Source organism: Alternaria arborescens (genome assembly GCF_004154835.1).
Source record: "Alternaria arborescens strain FERA 675 chromosome Unknown contig_9, whole genome shotgun sequence".
Classification (NCBI taxonomy): Eukaryota; Fungi; Ascomycota; class Dothideomycetes; order Pleosporales; family Pleosporaceae; genus Alternaria; species Alternaria arborescens.
In genome coordinates, this window is record NW_021167864.1 from 138,467 (window position 1) to 158,065 (window position 19,599).

Consider the following 19,599-nt stretch of genomic DNA (forward strand, 5'->3'; position numbering starts at 1 on the left):
GGAGTATGCACATGCATGGGGAGATGTGGCGTTCAGTGGGTTTGATGCATATGTATCCAAGATGGGAGCTAGGGGTCTGGCAGATGTGGGGGAGAAGGGAAGAAAAGAAGGCGAGGCTATAGCCGGCATTGTCATTGACAAAGGCAAAGTTTTGTTTGCTGCTGCAGGTTAATGCCATCTAGAAGCGGAGTATGGGCATCCTTAGCTGAGATTGCTGCCCGGCTGCGCTAATGTGATTATGGTGGTGGTAATTTGCTTTCGTATCCAGATTGGGACACTTTAGGCGAGGAAGAGATGAGATAATGGAGGTAAATATAGTAGAAACTGTATAGGATATCTAAGGGGGAATTGTTTCCAATGGCTTACGTGCTTGATTGTCGCCTCGATCGTGAGGCCAGTAAGTAGGTAGTCGCTTATGACGAATATTTCACGACTGAAGTTGGGCATGCAGCATGGCTGGTATGCTGGATGACGAGTGAATTTTCCAGACACATGTCTTCTTTCTCCACAACTCGATATTACCACGAAGTGACAGTGATGCAGTATTTGTGCCAAGCTACATCTGGATGATGACAAAGATGTTTCGAGGCGAAGGCGGCGGATCAGCTCCCATGCAAACGACAAGAAGAACTGGCAATCCCAAAGAGTGGTATCAGTGTGATATATCGGCTATCAAATATTGCGTCACTCGCGTTCCATGCAACCCAACAAAACAAGCTCAAGTACAAAGTCAAACGCCTGAGAAAAAAACAACCTTCAAAATGCTAGTGGTATCGAGAAGAGGTATTGGAGAAAGTAGTAATAGTCCGCCCGAACAGAACAGAAAATACATGTCAATGCCGAGGCTACTGCCCATTTTTTCTCTACCAACGCCAAACGTAGTCAGTCAAAACAGAAGCAAAGGAGATGGATGCCCCGCTATGGCGCCACACAGTCTTCGGCAACGAGAAGCTATCTCGCCGCGTTAGAATCGGCTTTGCAGTCATCGCAGGTCCAGTCTCGTGTTTTCGGGGTAAGTATTGGCGTTGATGTTTTGCTGTGCTGTTGTATGCATGCGAGGTGGAAGATTCGACGTATGCAGTCCTGTAACAATATTAGTTCACGATTTCACGTGTGTTGTGGGTTTGCTGAGCTTACGATGTTGTTACATGCAATGAGGCCAGTTTTGCCTGGTTTTGCCGATGCGTCTTTGTCGCAGTAACATAGATCGTATGGCGGCTCAGCGTCCCCGTCTTGAGGTGTTTTTGCTGACTCCAATGGTATATTTGGCGATGTTCCATCGCTCATGTCAACATCGCCATCATGATCTCCATTGGCAGGAGTAAGGTAGCCAGCTTCAGTTGTTACGGCTTTACCTTTGCCCTTATCTTTCCTCAGCTGATGACTCTTGTTCCCTTCAGGGGTCGCGTCAACATAAGAGGCGACCCAATCAAGGATTGGTTCGTTTTCGTGGTCTGGGTCGGAGGCAGAATTCGAGACCATAGCATTGCGTTCGATATTCTGATCCTGCGTCGGCACAAGGCCCAGATCCGCCCCATTGTCAGTAGGGGCAACAGGGGTCTTTTGATATTGAATATCGAGATATGCTAGACGCTGAGAAAGCTCGTTGGCGTTCACGATATTCTCCAATGCTTCGTGCACCTCTTTCGATATAATGTCCTCCTCTAACAGCTCGTCCATCTTCTTCTTGAACTCGCAATAGACATCGTCGTCGTCCAGCAATTTTTGGCGGCATTGTCGCGCAAATCGAATAATGGACTCTTCCATGTGCATCTCTGATTGCAGATTCTCTTCGTGCATGAAGTCATCATAGATCTTCAAGAAACGCTTAGAAGCCTCTGATAATTTTGTTTTGTCGATCTCCACGTGTTTGCGGAAATACATCCACCCTTCGTCCAGTTCATCGTCGCTTTCACTGATGACCTCGCCGGGTTGTAGAGGTCTCTTGCTGACCGAACGGAAGAAGGTGATACCATTCGGAGCCTTTGGCACGACGAATCTCTTCTTCTCCCTTTGCGGTCTGGACTGCACTTGATCTGGAGGTTTCCGTGGTCTCGGTCCTGGCGCAACTTTCAAGCCATTCGTTGCTGGTTTCGCTTTTGCGTGTTTGGTAGGCTTTTCTATCCTGGCAGTTCTTTCGAACTCATCGTCGCCTGCCAAGAATTTTCGTCTGTTGAAGGGCTGAGCTGGTGCGAGTACACGCACGTCGGCAGGCTCATCGGCAGTATCACTTGCACGTTGACCCGCTCTATAGTTGGCTACTTCGCTATCGAAGCGCCAGTGCTCAATCCCATGTTCGTCGACTTGTTCCAGGGTGACATGATAGTCAAAGTACTCGTGCCAGCTGATGAGGTGCATTTTGAGGTCTTCGATATCTGCTATCTTCTTTTTTGAGCAATGCGGGCACATGAGTTCAGATCGCTCAAGAGTGTCGTTGCCATAGACGAAAGTGAGCCTATATCGGGGTTCCTGATCGAGAGGTGGTGTCGGATATGAACTGGAAGATTCTATCGTATTTCGAAGATGCCGGTTGTGGCTTATCAAGACAGAGTCTCGTTTGAGCGGATTCCAATGCATGCTGACCTCTAGCCCCATGCCGAGCTGGTTTCCAGATGCTTTCAATGGTAAGATGACCCTCCCTTCTGGCACGTCGAAAATATTCCCATACGAAGTAGACAGGCGGGCGGATGAATCCGAGATTTTGAGGCCCATAAACTCGCACAAGTCCTTGAGATTGTTGTCATTGTCGAAATTCAGACTGAGCATTATTCTGTGTATGTCATTTTCATCGATATCACTGGGATCGGTGTGCCAGTCTTCGCGATAAATGATGATAGGCTCCATCTCAATCGACGCCTCCCGATCCGACCGCCTATCAGTGACTCGCAGGATTGCCTCCTGTTCGGGCGGATTGTTACATGGCGGATCAGGAGATGATGAAACAACCGACGTCTTGATCGACGCGGTCAATCGCAACAAAGTCCGCGCCTTCTTTGCCAGGTCATTTCCACGACCACCACAAGGAGCTTGCCGACCATTCTGTAAACGAATCCCGTGCGCCTGAAGAACGAAGGACCCCGCTGCCCTTTCTGCTAAGATCATATCGTTCAGTAAATCCCAAGATGGGGGCCGCCAAGTGGCACGAAAATCGAATCCCTTCTCTTCGTTGTAATCCTCGTTGCGGGAAGAGTGCACTCGTCTTCTGTTCCGCTCTAAGAATGGGTGCCTTTTCGTCTTGTAAAGATAATCGTAAAAAAGTATATTTCCAGTAAATCTGTCTCGCCGTCCTAGCATGCTCTGCCAGCGCACACGCATGTTAGGGAACGTTCTGCTTGGACTTTGATCTACTTACAGAATTCCTCGGTTGCTCAGTTGCATCCTATAGCAACCGAGAACGCGTGGTGAGGGCGCACATTAGTGGGTCCAAGTGAGAGAATGCAGAGTTTTGCGGTTCCTCGCCGCTATCCTGGGTGTCGGCAGTATGGCTTTGCAGATGGAAAGACGGATGAGAAAGTGAAGATGGCGGAAAGCAGGGTTGTTGTTGTTTCTAGCGGTCTGACGCCCCTGGGCCGCGCGCGACAATCCCACGATATAAGTCGACGCGCAACAATCATGCACCGTCGTTCATTCAGCTTTGGAACTGCTGACAAAGGGTCGCGTCAGTTGTATTCTCGCTGTCGCTGTTTGTTGTGTCGGAGAGGTTTGTGGCGCACGATGGCAACCAGGGACGACGCGATGGCGCACAAGCGGATAGCGCTCAGCTGGCGAGAAGGCGAATGGCCTGTATCCGCAACATTCACTGTAGACCAACGCGAACGCCTCGGACGCTCCACATGCTTGACGGCTGTGTGCGGGAGTTGTGTCGACAAGGGTCACGTGCACACGGGTGGTGCCGCTAAGCTGCATTGGCTTGGTGATCCTGGATGATCTCATTGATGGCCTCTTACCTCCGTGGTCCGCATGCATCGACAATTCACTGTCGCAACACTCGCCTCCAACTACCACTCTTTTGTCTCACATTCCGACCTGCTTCATGCACCTTCGCGATTACCTTGCAGGGCTTAAGTGCCCCTTATAAGTTAGACCTAATACTAATCAGCCCCTCAAATTCAAACTAGCCCTCGACAGTCATTGGACCCTACGTCGTACGACATGGCTGTAACACTGAAGCGCAAACGCGGCGCTGTATCGTATAAGGAGCCAAGCAGTGACGATGACCTCTCTGAAAGCTCCGGTTATGAGCAAACCACCAGAAAGCGCACCGGTCCTACCCGCCGATCCACTCGCCGCCCGGCAGCCGACGACGAAGCCGCCAGCGAAAGCGAGCATTCTCCACCACCACCACAGCCCGCTTCTGTCAAGCTTCAACGGGAGTCACGAACCTCACGGAGACGAGGAGCGCCAAAGATTTCGTACAAAGATGTCAGCACAGACGATGAAGACGAGGAGGACCCCGATGGCGACTTCGAGCTGGAAGAAGAGCAGGTCATGACGGTGAGGACACGGTCACGACCTGTCGCGGCACCAGTATCACGATCTGGGAAGACTGTAGGTATAAAGAGGAGCAGATCGCGACGTAAGGCGACCATAGGCGCACCACTGAAGCCGAACAACGAGAGTCAGGTCGAGCGCAAGACGACGATTCCCTCCGATGGGCACAAGCCGGTATGTCTGCTTCATCACATATATGTTCTAGCTCTAATCCTCATGTCTAGGCCTGGGCCTCTCTGCCATATCACGTACTCCTCCAAATCTTTGTTTACGCTTCCCACCCGCTTCACGACGAGAACATGAAGCCCACCCCCGCGATATCATGGCTTGTACAGATGGCCAAGACGTGTTCAGCCTTTACAAAGCCGGCTCTGACGGCCTTATACCGAAACCCGCCCATATTCGCAATTAGGCAGACACGCAAAGACCTCGTTCATCACCTCATCACTCCTCCACCTGGGGCACACGGTGATTATCGCGTCATGGTCAAGCGATTAGAGCTAGATGCGACGCAGATGACTGCTCTGACGGATCATGCCAACAGCGTGACTGATCTTGCGGCTCTGGTACAGTCACTGACCACACTGCGTGAGATTGACATCTTTGATCCTATGGATCGGCCTCCCTTTCGCCCACGACTTAGACGACTTCGGCGCTGGGTATATCCTGCTGAACTCTTCGACGCTCTTCGACAGACTAGTCTGCGTTTGAGAAGCTGGCGGTGGAACAGCACGTTCTGTAGCCAAGGACCTCTATGGATCAAGACGATTCATGCCGACCATGCTTTCCAGAGCCTTCGCGATCTAACATTGACTAAATTCCATCCTGAAGCCACTCATGGGGATCCTGAAGAACATCAGGGCGAGCCAACAATAGAGGAGCTGCTAGCGTCTGCGCTGGCTGTGCTTCCTAATCTTAAGAATCTATCCTTTGAGACTTGCGGCATAGTCAGTGGGCGCCTGCTTCCTTTGCTGCCCACGAACCTCACCAGCCTCAGCATCGTGAACTGTGGCGAGCTACTCTCAGATGCATTTTCGGATTTCCTGACCACCCATGGCTCTCAGCTTGAAGAACTGACCCTCAATCACAATCAGGCCCTGGATATGTCATTCCTAGTTGACTTGAAACGCTCTTGTCCCAAGCTTGAGGTTCTAAGGATGGACACAACCTACTATAGCTCTCTAGTCATGTCTGCTGACAACGAACCTCTCTACGAGACACTTCTTGGTGAGAGCGAAATGCCTACCTGGCCAACAACACTTCGAACCATTGATTTCCAGTATCTACGCAAGTGGAATTCGAAGTCTGCCGACAACTTCTTCAATTCGCTCATCAACTCGGCCGAAGAAATGCCCTGGCTGCAGGAGATCACCATTATCGCCATGGTGGACACCGACTGGCGCCAGAGAGCAGAGTTCCGGCAGAAGTGGAGCGCCAAGTTCAAGAAGGTCTATGCAAGAAGGTGGGAAGCACCTGATCCTAACCTCGCGTCTCTGAGGGCCTTTAGGGAATCGAAGGAACGTGGTGGTGAGGAAGAGAGGGTAGACTCGTTCATTGAGGGCATCTCAGAAGAAACGTCAAAACCCGAACCAGTTGTTGTAGACGACGGCAGTAGTAGTGACGACGATGCTCCACTGCTACAATCGCGCGCTCAGAAGCAAGATGAGCGATGGGGTTCGAAGCGTCTCCGTTCTCGCTCAAAAGCAGCGACCAGCTACGACGAGGAGTCAAACGAAGACTCGGCCTCTGAAGAAGATGTGTCAGATGAAGAGGAGCCATTCGTGCAAGGCCGGTGTCACACAGTAATCTTCCGCATCGATAACTTCCGTCCTCGCGAAGAGATCTTCAATGAAGCTGACTTTCTTGACGCGGAACCCAGCGGCGACGAAGAGTGGAACGGTAATGAGGATGACGACAACGATAACGGAGGCGGGGATGCGTGGTAACTAATGAGTGATTTTTTGGTGTTTCGGGTTTCAGACGCGGATGACGTCGTATGCAAACAGGAGTCAGTTTGGCATGTTTGCTCGGATCAAGACAGGAACTATGCATTAGGCAGGCGTTGATTTGGTTACTTATTCAGATATCCGTGTGTTAGTATTGGGCCTGAATCGGGCGCGGCAGAGAGGTTGGGCTCTGGCTTTTCTTGGTCGCTAGTAGCTGTCTCAGCCACATGTGGAATAAGGATGTTTTAGTCCACGTCCGAACGTGCCGTTGAGATGTGATTAGCTGTTTGTAGTAGCAATGTGATCGCAGTAAGACGCAAGCCAGCTGAAAGAAACACATTCGCCTGCCGGACATGTGCGTCCCTTTCCTGACTGCGTAAAGTGCACAGCCTCGCAGAGCGTCCCAGCATCCTGGCCAATCCCCACCATAACGCTAACAAGGACCACTCGCCCATTGCTGTTCGCACTCCTGTCATATAACCGCTGGCTGCGATGTATTGATATCCCCGGCCGCCTCTCCTCCCCTACTAACCAACTTTCTTATATCTCTTTCCCCTCTTCTATCGCATCCTCTCTCTTCCTTACCCCGCCATCGCCTCTCCACAAAACAACATGGCGGTACCCACACCTCCCATCCCGCCTGTGTCGCCGGACTCGGGCCCTACCGACCCTACCCTCCCCAAGCTTCCTGCTGGATGGATAGCGCAGTGGGATAACTCGTATGTTGAAGCCCACCATATAATGCTTTGGCCGCCCCGCCCTCGCACTCGTTGCCCCGCGACACGAAACTAACATACACGCCAGGTCACGAAAGTATTATTGTACGTAGCCCTAGTCGGCTTGGTCGCGCCATATCTACAACAACATCGCGCATTCTAACCCTCCGCGACAGATGTCCAAATCAGCACCGGCGTCTCGCAGTGGGAACTGCCCACCAGCGAAGCCCCCGTAGGCGGCTCCTCCAACCACAGCACCCCGGCGCAATCAACGAACCCATACAACGTACCCGGCACATCAGGTCCAGACGGCGCGGGCGATGGAACAAGAGGCATGGGCGACGGCCCGACTGGAGACAGGGCAGGCGGACTGGGTGTATGAGACACTCGACATACTTGGGCATCAATCGGGCATGCAGGCTGACAAAGGGCATACAGGGCTTTGCGATGAACGCGCTTATGGGAAACAAGCAGAGTGGTAGTGGAGGCCATGGCAGCGGCGGCTCGGGAAACCTCGTTGGCCAACTCGCGGGGAGTTTCTTGGGCGGTGGGAAACAACATGGCGGTTCTTCTGGCGGACACTCTGGTGGCGGCGGCGGTGCCGGCAACCTTGTTGGACAGCTTGCTAGTGGTCTGCTAGGTGGTGGGAAGCAGCACGGAAGTTCGTCTGGAGGTCAACAACATGGTGGCAGTTCTTCCGGAGGCGGGCTCGGAGGCATGCTTGGGAGCGTACTCGGTGGTGGATCGGTACAATGCCCTCGACGTCAGACGACTTGAGGAAATGCGCTGACAACATCTAGCACAACAAGCCAAACAACGGCGCTGGCGACTACGGCTACTCTGGTGCCTCTTCAGGCGGAACCTACACCGGCACCGCACCACCAACTTCCTACAACCACAGCGCTCAAGGCGGCCAATACGGCAGCGGTCCTCCGAGTCACGGACAACAATATGGTCAGGGTCAGGCCCACGGCGGCTACAGCGGCTCACAACAACACACTCCCCAGCCACAGCACGGTGGCCAGCAACATGGCTATGGCTCGCAAGCTGGTTTCGGCGGTCAATCAGGATATGGTGGGCCAGCACCAGGTTATGGGCAAGGACCACCACATGGGGGTCCACCAGGTGGCTATGGACAACAAGGTATGGACCAAACACGCGTGAGGGAAAGGATGCGCAAAACTGATATCTAGTGTAGCTGGCTACGGAGGCCCTGCTTATGGTGCACCAAGCGGTCCTTATGGCGGCCCTGGCAACTATGATCAACATCAGCACAACCAGTATGGTGGTGCTCCTACGCATGCTAACCAATATGGTGGTGGAGGCCAGCAATATCCTCCTCCTCCTGGTCAGCACCAGGCTGGCTACGGTGGCCCTCCAGGTGGTCACCATACACCGCAGCCTGGTTGGCAGTAAACTCGTCGTATCCTGGTTTGCTGAGTCGTGCGCCGATACACGGACGAAGGATACATAAAACTTACGGTTGCGACAGAGTGAGGCCGCGATGCGAACAACAGGCGATGCTTGGTGGCTGAGGTTTTCGGAGGTTGCTAGAGATACCTTTCTGAACTGTGTAGATTCAATGACTTTGTTCTCTTCCTGTGTTCTCGCTGGTAGTGTCTGAGAGACCAATGCTGCGGTGACCTGATATAGCGTCACCCGTGGCTGCATAGATCTTGACCGTAGTGCTATGTGGGCTCGTAGCAGATGCCATACTAGCCCTCCCTATGTCCTCTTGACTTTGAGTTTGTTCCACCCTGAGTGCATAGCGCGAGAGTGGCGCATTTCTGTCGCGTGTTGCTTATCGAGGATATGGCGTGTCGTCTAGTCGCTTCTACGCAGCGCACGATAATTGACGCGTATGACCTTGACCTGTACGACTTCAACCTCAGCGAGCGCAGCGCAACGCCATGCGCTTCAGAACAGCATCTCGCTGTCTTGGTACCATCATTTCCTCTCTCTCTCTGGAACCCCAAGTTTGTCGTTGCCTAAATACTCCATCCCTTCATCTTTACCCAAAGAGATCCATTCCATCACCACCCGTCGTTATTCCTCCAAGCACACCACCTTCTCCCACAACCCTCCAGGCCACCCCGACCTTGACACCCATTCCCCCTTCAACACCCGGTATGTCTTCCCCATCACACGTGCCCACCCACCCACTCAGGCTAGCTCTGAACGCGCGTGCGTCCTGCCGTGGTATCCTCACCCAGACACTCCGTCCAGAGATCTTGAGCATGTCGATGGGTATCGCTGTGCCTGTGATACCGAGGTAGGACCGCAGCGAATGTGTGAGGAGGGAGGAGGCTAGGAGGGGTGAGAGGGATGATGTCGTCGTCGAGTCTGTGGAGGCTGTGGCTGGTGGTATGGTTGCGGTTCCGGGTGTGAGGAGGAGGAGGTGGAAGTAGGACCATGCTGTTTTTCGGAATGTAGACTGGTGGAGGATGTGGACTTGTTTTTCTTGGGCGTTGTCTTTGCGTTTACGCTTCTTGGTGTTGGAGGATGTTGGTGTGGTTGTGTCGAGCTCGGACGTATCTACGTCTTTGGGCGCGGGCGCGGAAGATTTAGTCTCTGGGTTCGCAATCGCGGGGACTGGGGAGGAGGTTTCGGTAGGTATTGGTGCCATGGTGAGGGTTCGTGGGCGTGCGCGCAACAGAGAGACACAAGTGGGTAGATGTTAGAGCTCCGAGGCATCTGGCGCGAAAGTTTTGGCGGGGTTAATTAGCGCATTTTCTTACCTCCGGAGGAATGCAACTGGCTGCATGAGATATCTAGTCAGCATTGGGCCCCAATGTTGACTAAGGAGACTCAAGCCAGTTACTTATTAGCTTCACCCGGTTCGAATTCAGGAATTCTCACCTAATCTTCGTCACGATGAGAGACTTGCGCAAGCGATGAATGTTATAACATGACTTGTGCGGTCGGCGGTCATCGATTAGTCATCATCGAAACAATATCAGCCTTCCTAGCTCAGTGGTAGAGCGCGTCACTAGTAATGACGAGGTCGTCAGTTCAATTCTGGCGGAAGGCATTGTTTTTGTGGAGCGGACTTTGTTGGCTGATCGAACGGTTGCGCACTGAAGTCCTTGCATGGCACAACCCGACAACCTTCAGCACGCAAACTTCCTTCCGTCTTGAGAGCAAACCGTGACCGAATCATCCCGAAGGACTATGTGCGGACATCTCCATGGATTCGAAGTCCGTCGTGAATCGACTCAACATTGGAGAAGGACACTCCAATATTAGGTAAGAGACTCAAACCGTATGCTCAACAAGTTTTCCCAATTCGAGCTCCATGCTTACGGTTGAGTAGTAGCTAGTACGAATAATCGACAGCGAGCTGCTTAAAAGAAGCGCAAGTACCGTTTTCGTCTTTCCCCATCGTGCATTGATTGAAATACAGTTACCTCCTTTTCTTTCAGCCTAATATATTCGTCCATCAAAGATTTGCCAAGCCATGTTGTCGTTCCCTCGCTATGTTTTGCTGCCTCTATCGTCCGAGTCAACGTGTTTGGCATCCTCTCACTGATGCCATAGGAAGCCATCTTCATGGCAGTCATGTTTTCCTGAAACTCCATACAATCTTTGAATCGCAATTCAGAGTTCTGCTTCATGCCCTCATGGCCTGCCGAAAGCAACGCCGCAAGGAAAAGATAATGGTTAGCTGTGGCATCCACGCACCGAAACTCCCAGCGGTCCCCAATTTTGCGGATGGGAAGGTCGCGGTTCTCTGTACCCCAGCTTATGTAACACCCAGCTCCGTCATCCATGACACGCACATAGCTGTCGAAGTTTGGCATGCCAAGAACGCATAAGGAACATAAGTTCTCGAGAACACCTTGAAGGAAAGACGCGGCATTTTCGGGAAGAGGGTTCAGCGATACATGGGTATGAAGTCCGTTCTGAGGCCCAGATATCACTGGCCTTGGAGCCAATGATGCCTTTACTCCGTGCTTGATCGTGATTGACCGGATGGTTTCTTGCGCAAGCATGAGTGCGTCGATGGCTCTCACAGGATCTTCTGGGCAAAGGACAATCTCGAATTGATCTGCGATCTCCGTGTGGAAGTCTTGGACAGCTATTCCCGACTTGAGTAGGGCCTCACATACTTCTTCCATGATCAGCAAACCTTCGCCGCGAAGACCTGCCATGGATGCGAATCCGGTATTTCGATCCAAACTCGACGCGAGATTTGCGTGTTCGTCTAGCAGCACGAACTCAATCTCGTAGCCGATGAGAACACGCGTCTCATCACCAAATGCGTCGACTGCTCGGTACAATGCTTTTCGTGGACATTTCTCGAATGGTGTTCCACTTTGCGGCTCTACCTGCGTGATAAAGCACATTACCATGGCGTGGTTTGGCTTGAAATGGCAAACGCGTAGGGACGGCCAGTCTGGACTCAACTCCCAGCGCTGTGGGCCTGCGGGGAAACAGTCAGGCGCGGTGGATATGGGAACGATCAAGCAGTTCTGCGCAAGCGAGATTCGCTTATCATTGGCCTCCATAGTCAGGCAATATGCTTTTGGTATCACTTTTGCGTGCAGGACGCCGGAGTAGTCGACCCATTGGTATCTGATGTATTCGATTGAAGCGTTCTGCGCGAAGAATGCTACCAACATGTCCATTGGTTGCTGAAATCTATGGAGATTGTGACTTAGCTGTTTTTGATAGCTGATGGAAATAAGAAGCCGAAGTTATGGAGTCAAGAACTGGATTTGTGGGATTCTGTAGCCATAAGTGAACAGTAACCTCTTTGTGAGACGGGAACACAGGTCCGAGCAGGCTGAATACGTGTTATCCATACATTGGCTGCACTGCCTGGTCGTAACAATCGAGCGGCAATCGCTATCGCAGCGGATTAGATTCTAGGCGACTGCGCGCCTGCATGAGCACAACGCCCACTAGACTAGGTTTCCCCTCATCATCTATGAGAAATGACAGGGTTAGACGAGGTGCAGAGCCTCAGAACAACAGGTACTTCAGCCTGCCCCACAGGATGTCTTCTACAATCATCCTGACCGTCAACTAAATCACCAAACAAACCACCAAAAGTCAAGAGATACGCAATAATGACGGCGCAGAAAGTTCAACCCTGGAAGGGCAGGTGGCCACAAAACATCTCTTCGGCTTCCACCTTCGATCCCAATAACGTCCCATGCGCGCAAACGGGCAAAGGAGCACAACCTAACGAGGCCAATACTGCCCATGGCAACAGAGTCATGCGCATCGATACAGTGAAAAGATTTGTTGCACAGTTGGGTAGCAACTGATGAGCCTGGTACGTGTTGATAAAGTTTTATTGTTCACGTTTGCAAGCAGCAAGCTAATTAGGAAGTCTATTAGAAACGGTATGGTAGCCTTGGACGACAAGCAATACGAAGCACGAGCGTTGTGACCAAGTTGCTGGATGTTCGTGTTGCCATCAGGTTGCCGTCTTGAAAACCACATCGCTCGCTTTTGGTATAACGACTTTGGCAGACGCATATTTCGTTTATATAACAATACTACAAGTTTACTTCACCACACCAGTAGCACTCTCAATTCAATACTCTCTCGTGGTAGCTCGCTCTCGTATCTCGTATCCTTGAACGCGGAATGCGGCACTATTTTTTCGTAAATTGTCTTTGCGTATAACAAGTTCTGAATTGCGAGACATACCTGCGCCTTCCATGTGCGAATCTGCTGCCTTGAAGATCAGCATCTCGCTGGGCTTCATGTTGCTTAGGTAGTACCACTTCTGTGATGGACTATATTGCACGCCGTGCGACTCGAGTATGTCTTCTTTATGTACTTCATCCACGCGTATCATATCGACCGAGGACACTGAGCTGTAATCGCAAACGGCGAGGGGCCAATCACGCACAGGCCCACGTAAAGGCTTCCATAGACTGCGAGAGTCAGATAATGGTTGCGGAAGGGGGATGATAAAGCCTACTTGACCATCTGGAACCGGCGCGCGAGGATATCAACGGCGTTGTGTCCTACAAGCTGTGGTATGAGTCGTCGGATGTAGTCAATCGTGTAGTCTGTGCGCTTTGAGAATATGCTTTCATGACATAGCTGTTTGACCACCATACCAGTATGAGCTTCCTGGACTGGCTGTCCATATCCTTTGTCTGGTGATGAATCTCGTTTTCTGATCTAGTGTCTCTGTTATCACTGCCCCAGACCTTTATCTACGGATAGACTCACGACGCATTCATGGATGTAAGCCGCTTTGACGCCATAACGATCTTTCCAAAACTTTCGCAACTCATCCGCGAAGACTGCTCTTAACTTCTCTTCTTCGAAAAACTCATCGTAAGTTAGAGCACTCGCAAAATCAGCGACCACAAATCCTTCACGGTCTAGCGACAATTCGTCTTTGATAGGTCGCATATCTTTGATTGGTACATTCCGTACATCTTCGAAATCGAAATTGGTCAAGGGAAAGTTGTCATTTGGCAGGTAAGTCAAGACGTAGGGTTTCTCGTTCTCCGGCCAAGAGTTTTGTCGGACGAACTTGATCTCCCCAAATGTATCGCATGGTGATGTTTCGGAATCCATGCAGAGCGTACACTGCTTCTCTTGGGTGTGGCGAGTCGGTAGCAATGGCGAATCGACAGAAGGTAGAAGCATATGGCCAGTTTATGAGGGCATGTGCACAAGGCTTCGCCCCCAACTCTTGCCTGCAGTCGCGCACTGCTCTCACAAGGGTGCAGCTTACCTACATAGACGACATATATTGCTTGAAGCCTCAATTTCTGGGGTTTTCGATGCGTGGTCTATAATTGGTGGAAGTCAGGCTATCTACACGTCAGCTGCTGCATCTGCATCGGCTGTTTTCGATGTTGATCGCTGCAAACGCTGCCAGTCGCGCTTCGATACAACAGAGCCGCATCGGGCTAGATTTATCTGGGCAAACTGACGGGCGTTGGGCCAGAAATAGATCAAGAGGGTGAGCAGGAAAATTGGAACAGATAAGGCCGGGTAAATCCAGATGCTAAGGTTCGTGCCAATCTCTTTGAAGTTCATCCCAAAGAGTGCAGCCGTGAGGGAGAGGGGGAGAAAAAGAAAAGCCAACCAAGAAAGCCTCCCAATACTTTCGGCCTGTTCTACGCTCTTTTTGGCTTCCAGCAATGCTGCAGAGGTGCGCAATTCATCCAGCTCTTCGTTATACAATCGTGAGAGTGCTATGGCCTTTTGCAACAAGGCTTCGTAATCTTGAAGGATTTTGACTGCAGATGCGTCTGCATCGCCTTGAAGTATAGCATTCTCCTTGTCTTTATTCGACGGATGTAATGGAACCGGTGCTCTGGCAGCTGGGGATTGTGCTGATGGCTGCCACGTATGCCATTTTCTATCACCACGCAGGCGAATGCACTTGATTATATCTTCAAATCGCTCTATCTTTGAGCGAAGTATATTCTTATGGTACCGAAAGTTCTCGAGAGACTGCTGAAGATATTTCTCGTCGTTGTTGTTGGAAAATGAAGACTTCACTTTGTATCTCAGAGCGTTCAAGAACTGATTTTCAGCGCTGCTACAGAATATGAATAGATCGTGCAGGGCATAGAAAGGATCGATACGCATCAATGGTAACGACAAAAATTGGCCGTAGTGACGGCTAGCCAGTAATGAAGCGCTTTGTGCGTATGGTCTCCGGGTCGCGCTGGCCACGTCACTCGACACACCAAGATTGTTCGTATTCGCTTGCTTCTCCGTGGACCAGATTTTCGGCTCAAACTGGATCACGGGCTGAAAGACGCTGCTGAACTTGCCTCTCTGGCAAAGAGGCTCCAGCCAAGGACCTTGTGGTCCTTCATCAAGGTCCCGTCCGTGGTCAAGGAGTATCAATGCTGTCATCAAGTCAGTACAGTCTCACTTGCTAGCTTCCTGGCAAGTGTACCTAGCCAGCCCTCTTGTCTTCTGACGACATTCACGATAATGTTTTGCTCAATCGAGAAATGCATTTCGTCATGATTCCAGAGTTGGCGGATGATCGACTCTCCAATCAGTCCGCTCTTTCCGAGATTGTTGAAGTGATCTTGCAGCTGAGTTTCATGTTCGTGCCTGCTGCTAGAAGGTACCTCCCCATAACCGATCGTGGTAGTGAATAGTTTGATGATGTTGATGGAAGAAGAGGGAAGGTCTGGTAAGTCGTAGTAATCGCTTCCAGGGACCTGCTGGAGCTGTCTTCGAAAGACTTCTGGATCGATACGATATCTAGCACCAATCGTATTCATCCATGTGTGTGAAGGGTACCCTCGAAGGAATAGAAGTTGCCCGCAATCTTTTCGAGGTGCCGGATGGCAAAATAGTGCTTGCGGGTCATCGAAGGTTGTGAAATACTGCGGATCTTGTCTCTCATAAGCCAAGTCATGTAAAATCGCAAAGCTATGCTCTCGCTTTGGAAAAGGGGAGTTTGGAGTATGACTCTTCGTTCCATGATGTTGGCCGGTTGAGTTCAGGAATTTGACAATAGAGCGGTATTGTACACCAGGGTAGAGGGAATCATGTTCGGATCGAGTGGAGTGTTTCGAGACGGTTTTAGCATAGTCACTTGGCGTCCGTCTTCGCCGAAGATTGGTGTCATGAGCGGAGTTTTGGAGTGAAAGCTGTGACCCTTGATGGTCAAGTCCATCGGTACTATCGTGGGATCTGCAGTTCATCTCCATCAGGCAGTCAATGTGAAGGTGAGTGTCCACTATTGTTTCACAGGAATTAGAAAACGATACTATAAGGTATTGGAACAGGTGCACGTCGTGTGCGCATAACACGGATCAGTGGGGCTGTGTATACGCAGTGACATCAACTCAATGCCACGCAACAGCGACAGACCTAAAGCAGAGACAGAAAACGCCTGATACAACCGACACGGTTGAATACTGTCTCAGGTCAGGCCGATTTTCAAGGGGTCCAAATGGCTAAGCCGCCCACCAACACCAATCCCGGTCTACCACATGGACATGGGTACGCGACACATGATAGTGTGGCTTGCAGGAACCCCACCAATAACCAGGCGCAGTAATGATATTCTGCTGGACGGGTGCCTAAGTCTTGAAAGCTACCGCCGTTTAGTGAGGCGCACTGATACAAAGCAAACCCGAAAGGATAATCTTGCTCTGATACCTAGTAAAAGAAGTATAATGTGTCGCTAGTACCAAGCCACTATTATGGACGATGCGAAGTAGTTGTCATTGCGTCATGTGAAGACTACGAGAAGCGCTTTCAATATTGCATCGATCTGATCCTCTAAGCAGATAAGTTCGATCAATCCCAGTTGTTCCGTATCAGATCATCCAAATCTTTGTACTTCAGCTCACGACCATGTTCCTTAGATAACTTACACATAGCAATGCTATACTTTTCCGACGTACGAGCTGAGTCTTCATGTCGACCTGCCATCTCTTGGGTTAGCGCAAGCGAGTACAGTGTACGCGCGACCTGAGTGGCATATTGTCGTCGTTCATCAAACGTCCTGAATGCTCTTTCAAACATATCGCTTTGAAGGAGTGTTAGCGAGATGAAATGCGAATCAGCATTCTGGAACCTACCAAGCATTGATCAGTTGACCTATTGCTAGGTGGAGCTCGCCTGTCCTATGGTAGAGCATCGCCACCCGAAAATGATTCGGTCCAATCGTTGAGAGGTACTGATCTAGCGCCTTCGTATAAAACGTGAGGCCGTCTTTTGGCCGACCTTGAGCCAATCGAACTAGACCCAGTAAGTAGAGGCATTGGCCAGTTCTGCGTACGAGTCAGCTAAGGTAGTCCCTGTTCCATTGTGTACTGACTTGAGAGATTCAGAATCCATCGGTCCAAACTTCTTTGCTCGTAGATCTAGGTAATCTTCAAGCGTGTCATTAGCCTCGTCAAGCCGACCTAATTTGTACAGCGCGTAAGCCTTGTTCATGACTGCCCAGTCGGGATAGTCGTCCTCCGGAAGTGCGAAATAGCTTTTCATGGAAAGCTCGGCTTGCTGCAATGCCTCCTCGTACTTGGAAGCTGCAATGTACGCCTCACAGACCTCATTATGGGCTTGGGCCATCCTCCAGCCCAGTGGATCGTGTACTTGAAATATGCTGGCTGAGACTTTGGCATGTACCATGGCGGCTTTGTAATCGTTGGTGAGATTCAAAAGCTGAGCTAGACAACCCTCGGCATCTCCTCGCGTGATATAAGTAGATTCAGGAACCAGGTCGCACAGTTCAAGAGAGCTTTGAAGGTAAGGTCGAGCCTCGTCAAGGATTCCTCTTTCAATGGAATACCTGTATGAGTAAGTGTAAGAAAAGCCAATCTCGTTCCAGCATCACTGATCTTACCATCCAAAATCCATGAACAAACGAGCGAGTTCAGGGCGACCTTCCTTCACAGCTTTCAGCGCATCGATCTGTTGGTAAATCCGATACAGATTGGCCACATGTGAGATCAGAGGTTCACAGAGGCGCCACCGAGCGGTACTGAATTCAAATTCGCTAAAAGGCCAAGCGGTATAGAGGAGATGTGTCACGCTGATAAAGCATGAATCTACGACATTAGGCTGCATTCGCAACCTTGCTGCGTCTTGTATAATGCGATGTATCACGAGTTCTTTCCTTTCCCGATTACGCTTGACCAGAGATGATTTTGCTAGTTCTGAACGCGCGTCCATGAATCCGGTAGCTGTTACAGGATATTCCTCTGGTCGATGGCGAACTCCCACGCTTGACATCATCATCAAGATGTCTTCCGAAATCTGGTCTGGATCGAAGAAGGTAATCACATTGATCAGAGACAAAGCACTTTGGCTAAGATCATGGAAGTTCCAGGTCGTGTAAAGAGTCCTTGCTGTGCTTGCAAACTCGTTTGCGCGGTGCAGGTCAGCTCGAAGAGCTTCTTGATCGTAGAGTGATGAAAATTCTTCAAAGGATAGATCCCGACGAACCATAGTTCCTGCGATCTGCATTATAGCAAGTGGTAAGCCGCTGAGCTTCCGAGCGACCAGTTCAGACGACTGGATATCGGCAGTCGCTGCGAGCCCTGTCAACTTCCGTAATAGCAACCCAGCTTCGACTTCCACGAAAGGCTCGAGCTCCAGTCCGGACGAAATGGCCACGTACGTCCTGGTTTTCGCTAGAGGGTCTCGACTGGTCACTAATATCGATCCATGCTCGGACTCAGGCCAATAATCGCGGAGGATACTCAGATCATCGGCGTTATCAAACACCAACAACCACGGGACAATATCCTGATTTTGATCTTCCAGGATTGCAGTACCCTCTGACATGCGCCTGACTGGCTGTGAGAGCCATCTGAAGACAAGGTTCTTACTGACAATCTGGTCTCCAGCTTCACTCTCGAGACCAAGAGCGAGTGAAATCTCTGCAAATGATTGCGCCAGCTTCTCTGAATCGCTAGCCTGTAAGATGAATATGGCTTCGTACATGCTTTTGTTCCTGTAGGCATATTCTACCGCAACCGAGGTTTTCCCTAAACCACCAGCTCCGCATAGAGCAAATGATCTGGAACGTGAATCAACCGAAGGATTGAGTCCTTCAGCTAGGGTATGGAGGACGTCTTGACGGCCGAAGAAGTCAGGATTACGTGTATGCGGCTTGAAAAAGTATTGAGGTAGCTGGACGGTCTGGTAAACACCCTTCATGGGCTCCCGCAAACCAAGAATCTCATAGCTAGTTACATCGACGCTCGCACCTCCTGTAGCCGCTGGCATGGAGGGAAACGAGGAATCTGTATGAGGTAGTGGACCTGCAATCGTATCAGTTTAGTGGTTACTATCCCGAGATACCATCAAGTTGGATCGTACGTCCGTGTTGTGGTACTTCTTCCACTGTTTTAGTCCAAGCCACACTAGCCGTATCTGCGTTTGTCAGGAAGAATTGGCCAAAGAGAGAAATCTGCTCACGCTGCGTTGACGCCTCCAAACGTTGCCGAGATATGGAACTCTCTACCTTGGTGAAGAAAGCTCGAAGTTGCAATGATAAGTTGTCACCCGCACATAGCATGCATATCTTAGAATGCATCTTATCCGCTTGGAGAAGTTGCTCTTCCTTAGCTCCGGTCTGAGCCAACAATCTCTCTACAAGCTTTTCACTTGTTACTTCGAGCTTGAAGAAATCCTTTTTGTAGAAGCTTACTCACGACTTCATGCTTGGAGAACAGGGACGAGCCGACCTTGCTCGATTTCGTCTCGTACACTGAAAGAATCGGTATGTCGATATTAGATTCTTCGAACATGCGTGAAGCTCTAGCAACCGCTGGGACGTATCGTGCTACATCGTTCAAAGCCTTTCTGGAAAGTTGCGTACTTGCTTTGATGATCTGTGTTAGTTTGGGCCAGTCTTGTTGTCTTTCAAAGGTAGGATGCGGGGTGCCCAAAAGGACCATACCAGCCACACAGGTGACCAAGGAATTGATAGCCGGATTATAAAAGTTCCGATGCAGTGATTGTACGGCCTGTAAGCT

At 50.6% G+C, this 19,599-nt stretch overlaps 8 protein-coding genes across 8 annotated transcripts; 2 read left to right on the plus strand and 6 right to left on the minus strand.

Moving 5' to 3' along the window:
* Nucleotides 1–1,107: 1,107 nt before the first annotated feature.
* AA0111_g4714 (hypothetical protein) lies at nt 1,108–2,844 on the minus strand (the record flags this gene model as incomplete). The annotated part of the gene is made up of 1 exon (XM_028650747.1): nt 1,108–2,844. One exon carries the CDS (start codon nt 2,842–2,844, stop codon nt 1,108–1,110), a length of 1,737 nt encoding a protein of 578 aa, XP_028507508.1.
* A 1,308-nt stretch (nt 2,845–4,152) lies between these two features.
* Nucleotides 4,153–6,437, plus strand: AA0111_g4715 (hypothetical protein; the record flags this gene model as incomplete). The annotated part of the gene is made up of 2 exons (XM_028650748.1): nt 4,153–4,665; nt 4,716–6,437. 2 exons carry the CDS (start codon nt 4,153–4,155, stop codon nt 6,435–6,437), a joined length of 2,235 nt encoding a protein of 744 aa, XP_028507509.1.
* A 612-nt stretch (nt 6,438–7,049) lies between these two features.
* Nucleotides 7,050–8,569, plus strand: AA0111_g4716 (hypothetical protein; the record flags this gene model as incomplete). The annotated part of the gene is made up of 6 exons (XM_028650749.1): nt 7,050–7,156; nt 7,242–7,258; nt 7,330–7,529; nt 7,592–7,900; nt 7,954–8,296; nt 8,352–8,569. The coding sequence occupies 6 exons, from the start codon at nt 7,050–7,052 to the stop codon at nt 8,567–8,569; spliced, it is 1,194 nt and encodes a 397-aa protein (XP_028507506.1).
* Nucleotides 8,570–9,164: 595 nt separating this feature from the next.
* Nucleotides 9,165–9,779, minus strand: AA0111_g4717 (hypothetical protein; the record flags this gene model as incomplete). The annotated part of the gene is made up of 1 exon (XM_028650750.1): nt 9,165–9,779. The coding sequence occupies one exon, from the start codon at nt 9,777–9,779 to the stop codon at nt 9,165–9,167; it is 615 nt and encodes a 204-aa protein (XP_028507507.1).
* Nucleotides 9,780–10,497: 718 nt separating this feature from the next.
* Nucleotides 10,498–11,775, minus strand: AA0111_g4718 (hypothetical protein; the record flags this gene model as incomplete). Its single annotated transcript, XM_028650751.1, has 1 exon — nt 10,498–11,775. One exon carries the CDS (start codon nt 11,773–11,775, stop codon nt 10,498–10,500), a length of 1,278 nt encoding a protein of 425 aa, XP_028507510.1.
* A 923-nt stretch (nt 11,776–12,698) lies between these two features.
* AA0111_g4719 (hypothetical protein) lies at nt 12,699–13,702 on the minus strand (the record flags this gene model as incomplete). The annotated part of the gene is made up of 3 exons (XM_028650752.1): nt 12,699–13,044; nt 13,092–13,297; nt 13,349–13,702. 3 exons carry the CDS (start codon nt 13,700–13,702, stop codon nt 12,699–12,701), a joined length of 906 nt encoding a protein of 301 aa, XP_028507511.1.
* A 243-nt stretch (nt 13,703–13,945) lies between these two features.
* On the minus strand, nt 13,946–15,381 carry AA0111_g4720 (hypothetical protein; the record flags this gene model as incomplete). The annotated part of the gene is made up of 2 exons (XM_028650754.1): nt 13,946–14,994; nt 15,045–15,381. 2 exons carry the CDS (start codon nt 15,379–15,381, stop codon nt 13,946–13,948), a joined length of 1,386 nt encoding a protein of 461 aa, XP_028507666.1.
* Nucleotides 15,382–16,852: 1,471 nt separating this feature from the next.
* Nucleotides 16,853–18,847, minus strand: AA0111_g4721 (hypothetical protein; the record flags this gene model as incomplete). The annotated part of the gene is made up of 2 exons (XM_028650755.1): nt 16,853–17,405; nt 17,460–18,847. 2 exons carry the CDS (start codon nt 18,845–18,847, stop codon nt 16,853–16,855), a joined length of 1,941 nt encoding a protein of 646 aa, XP_028507725.1.
* Nucleotides 18,848–19,599: the final 752 nt, after the last annotated feature.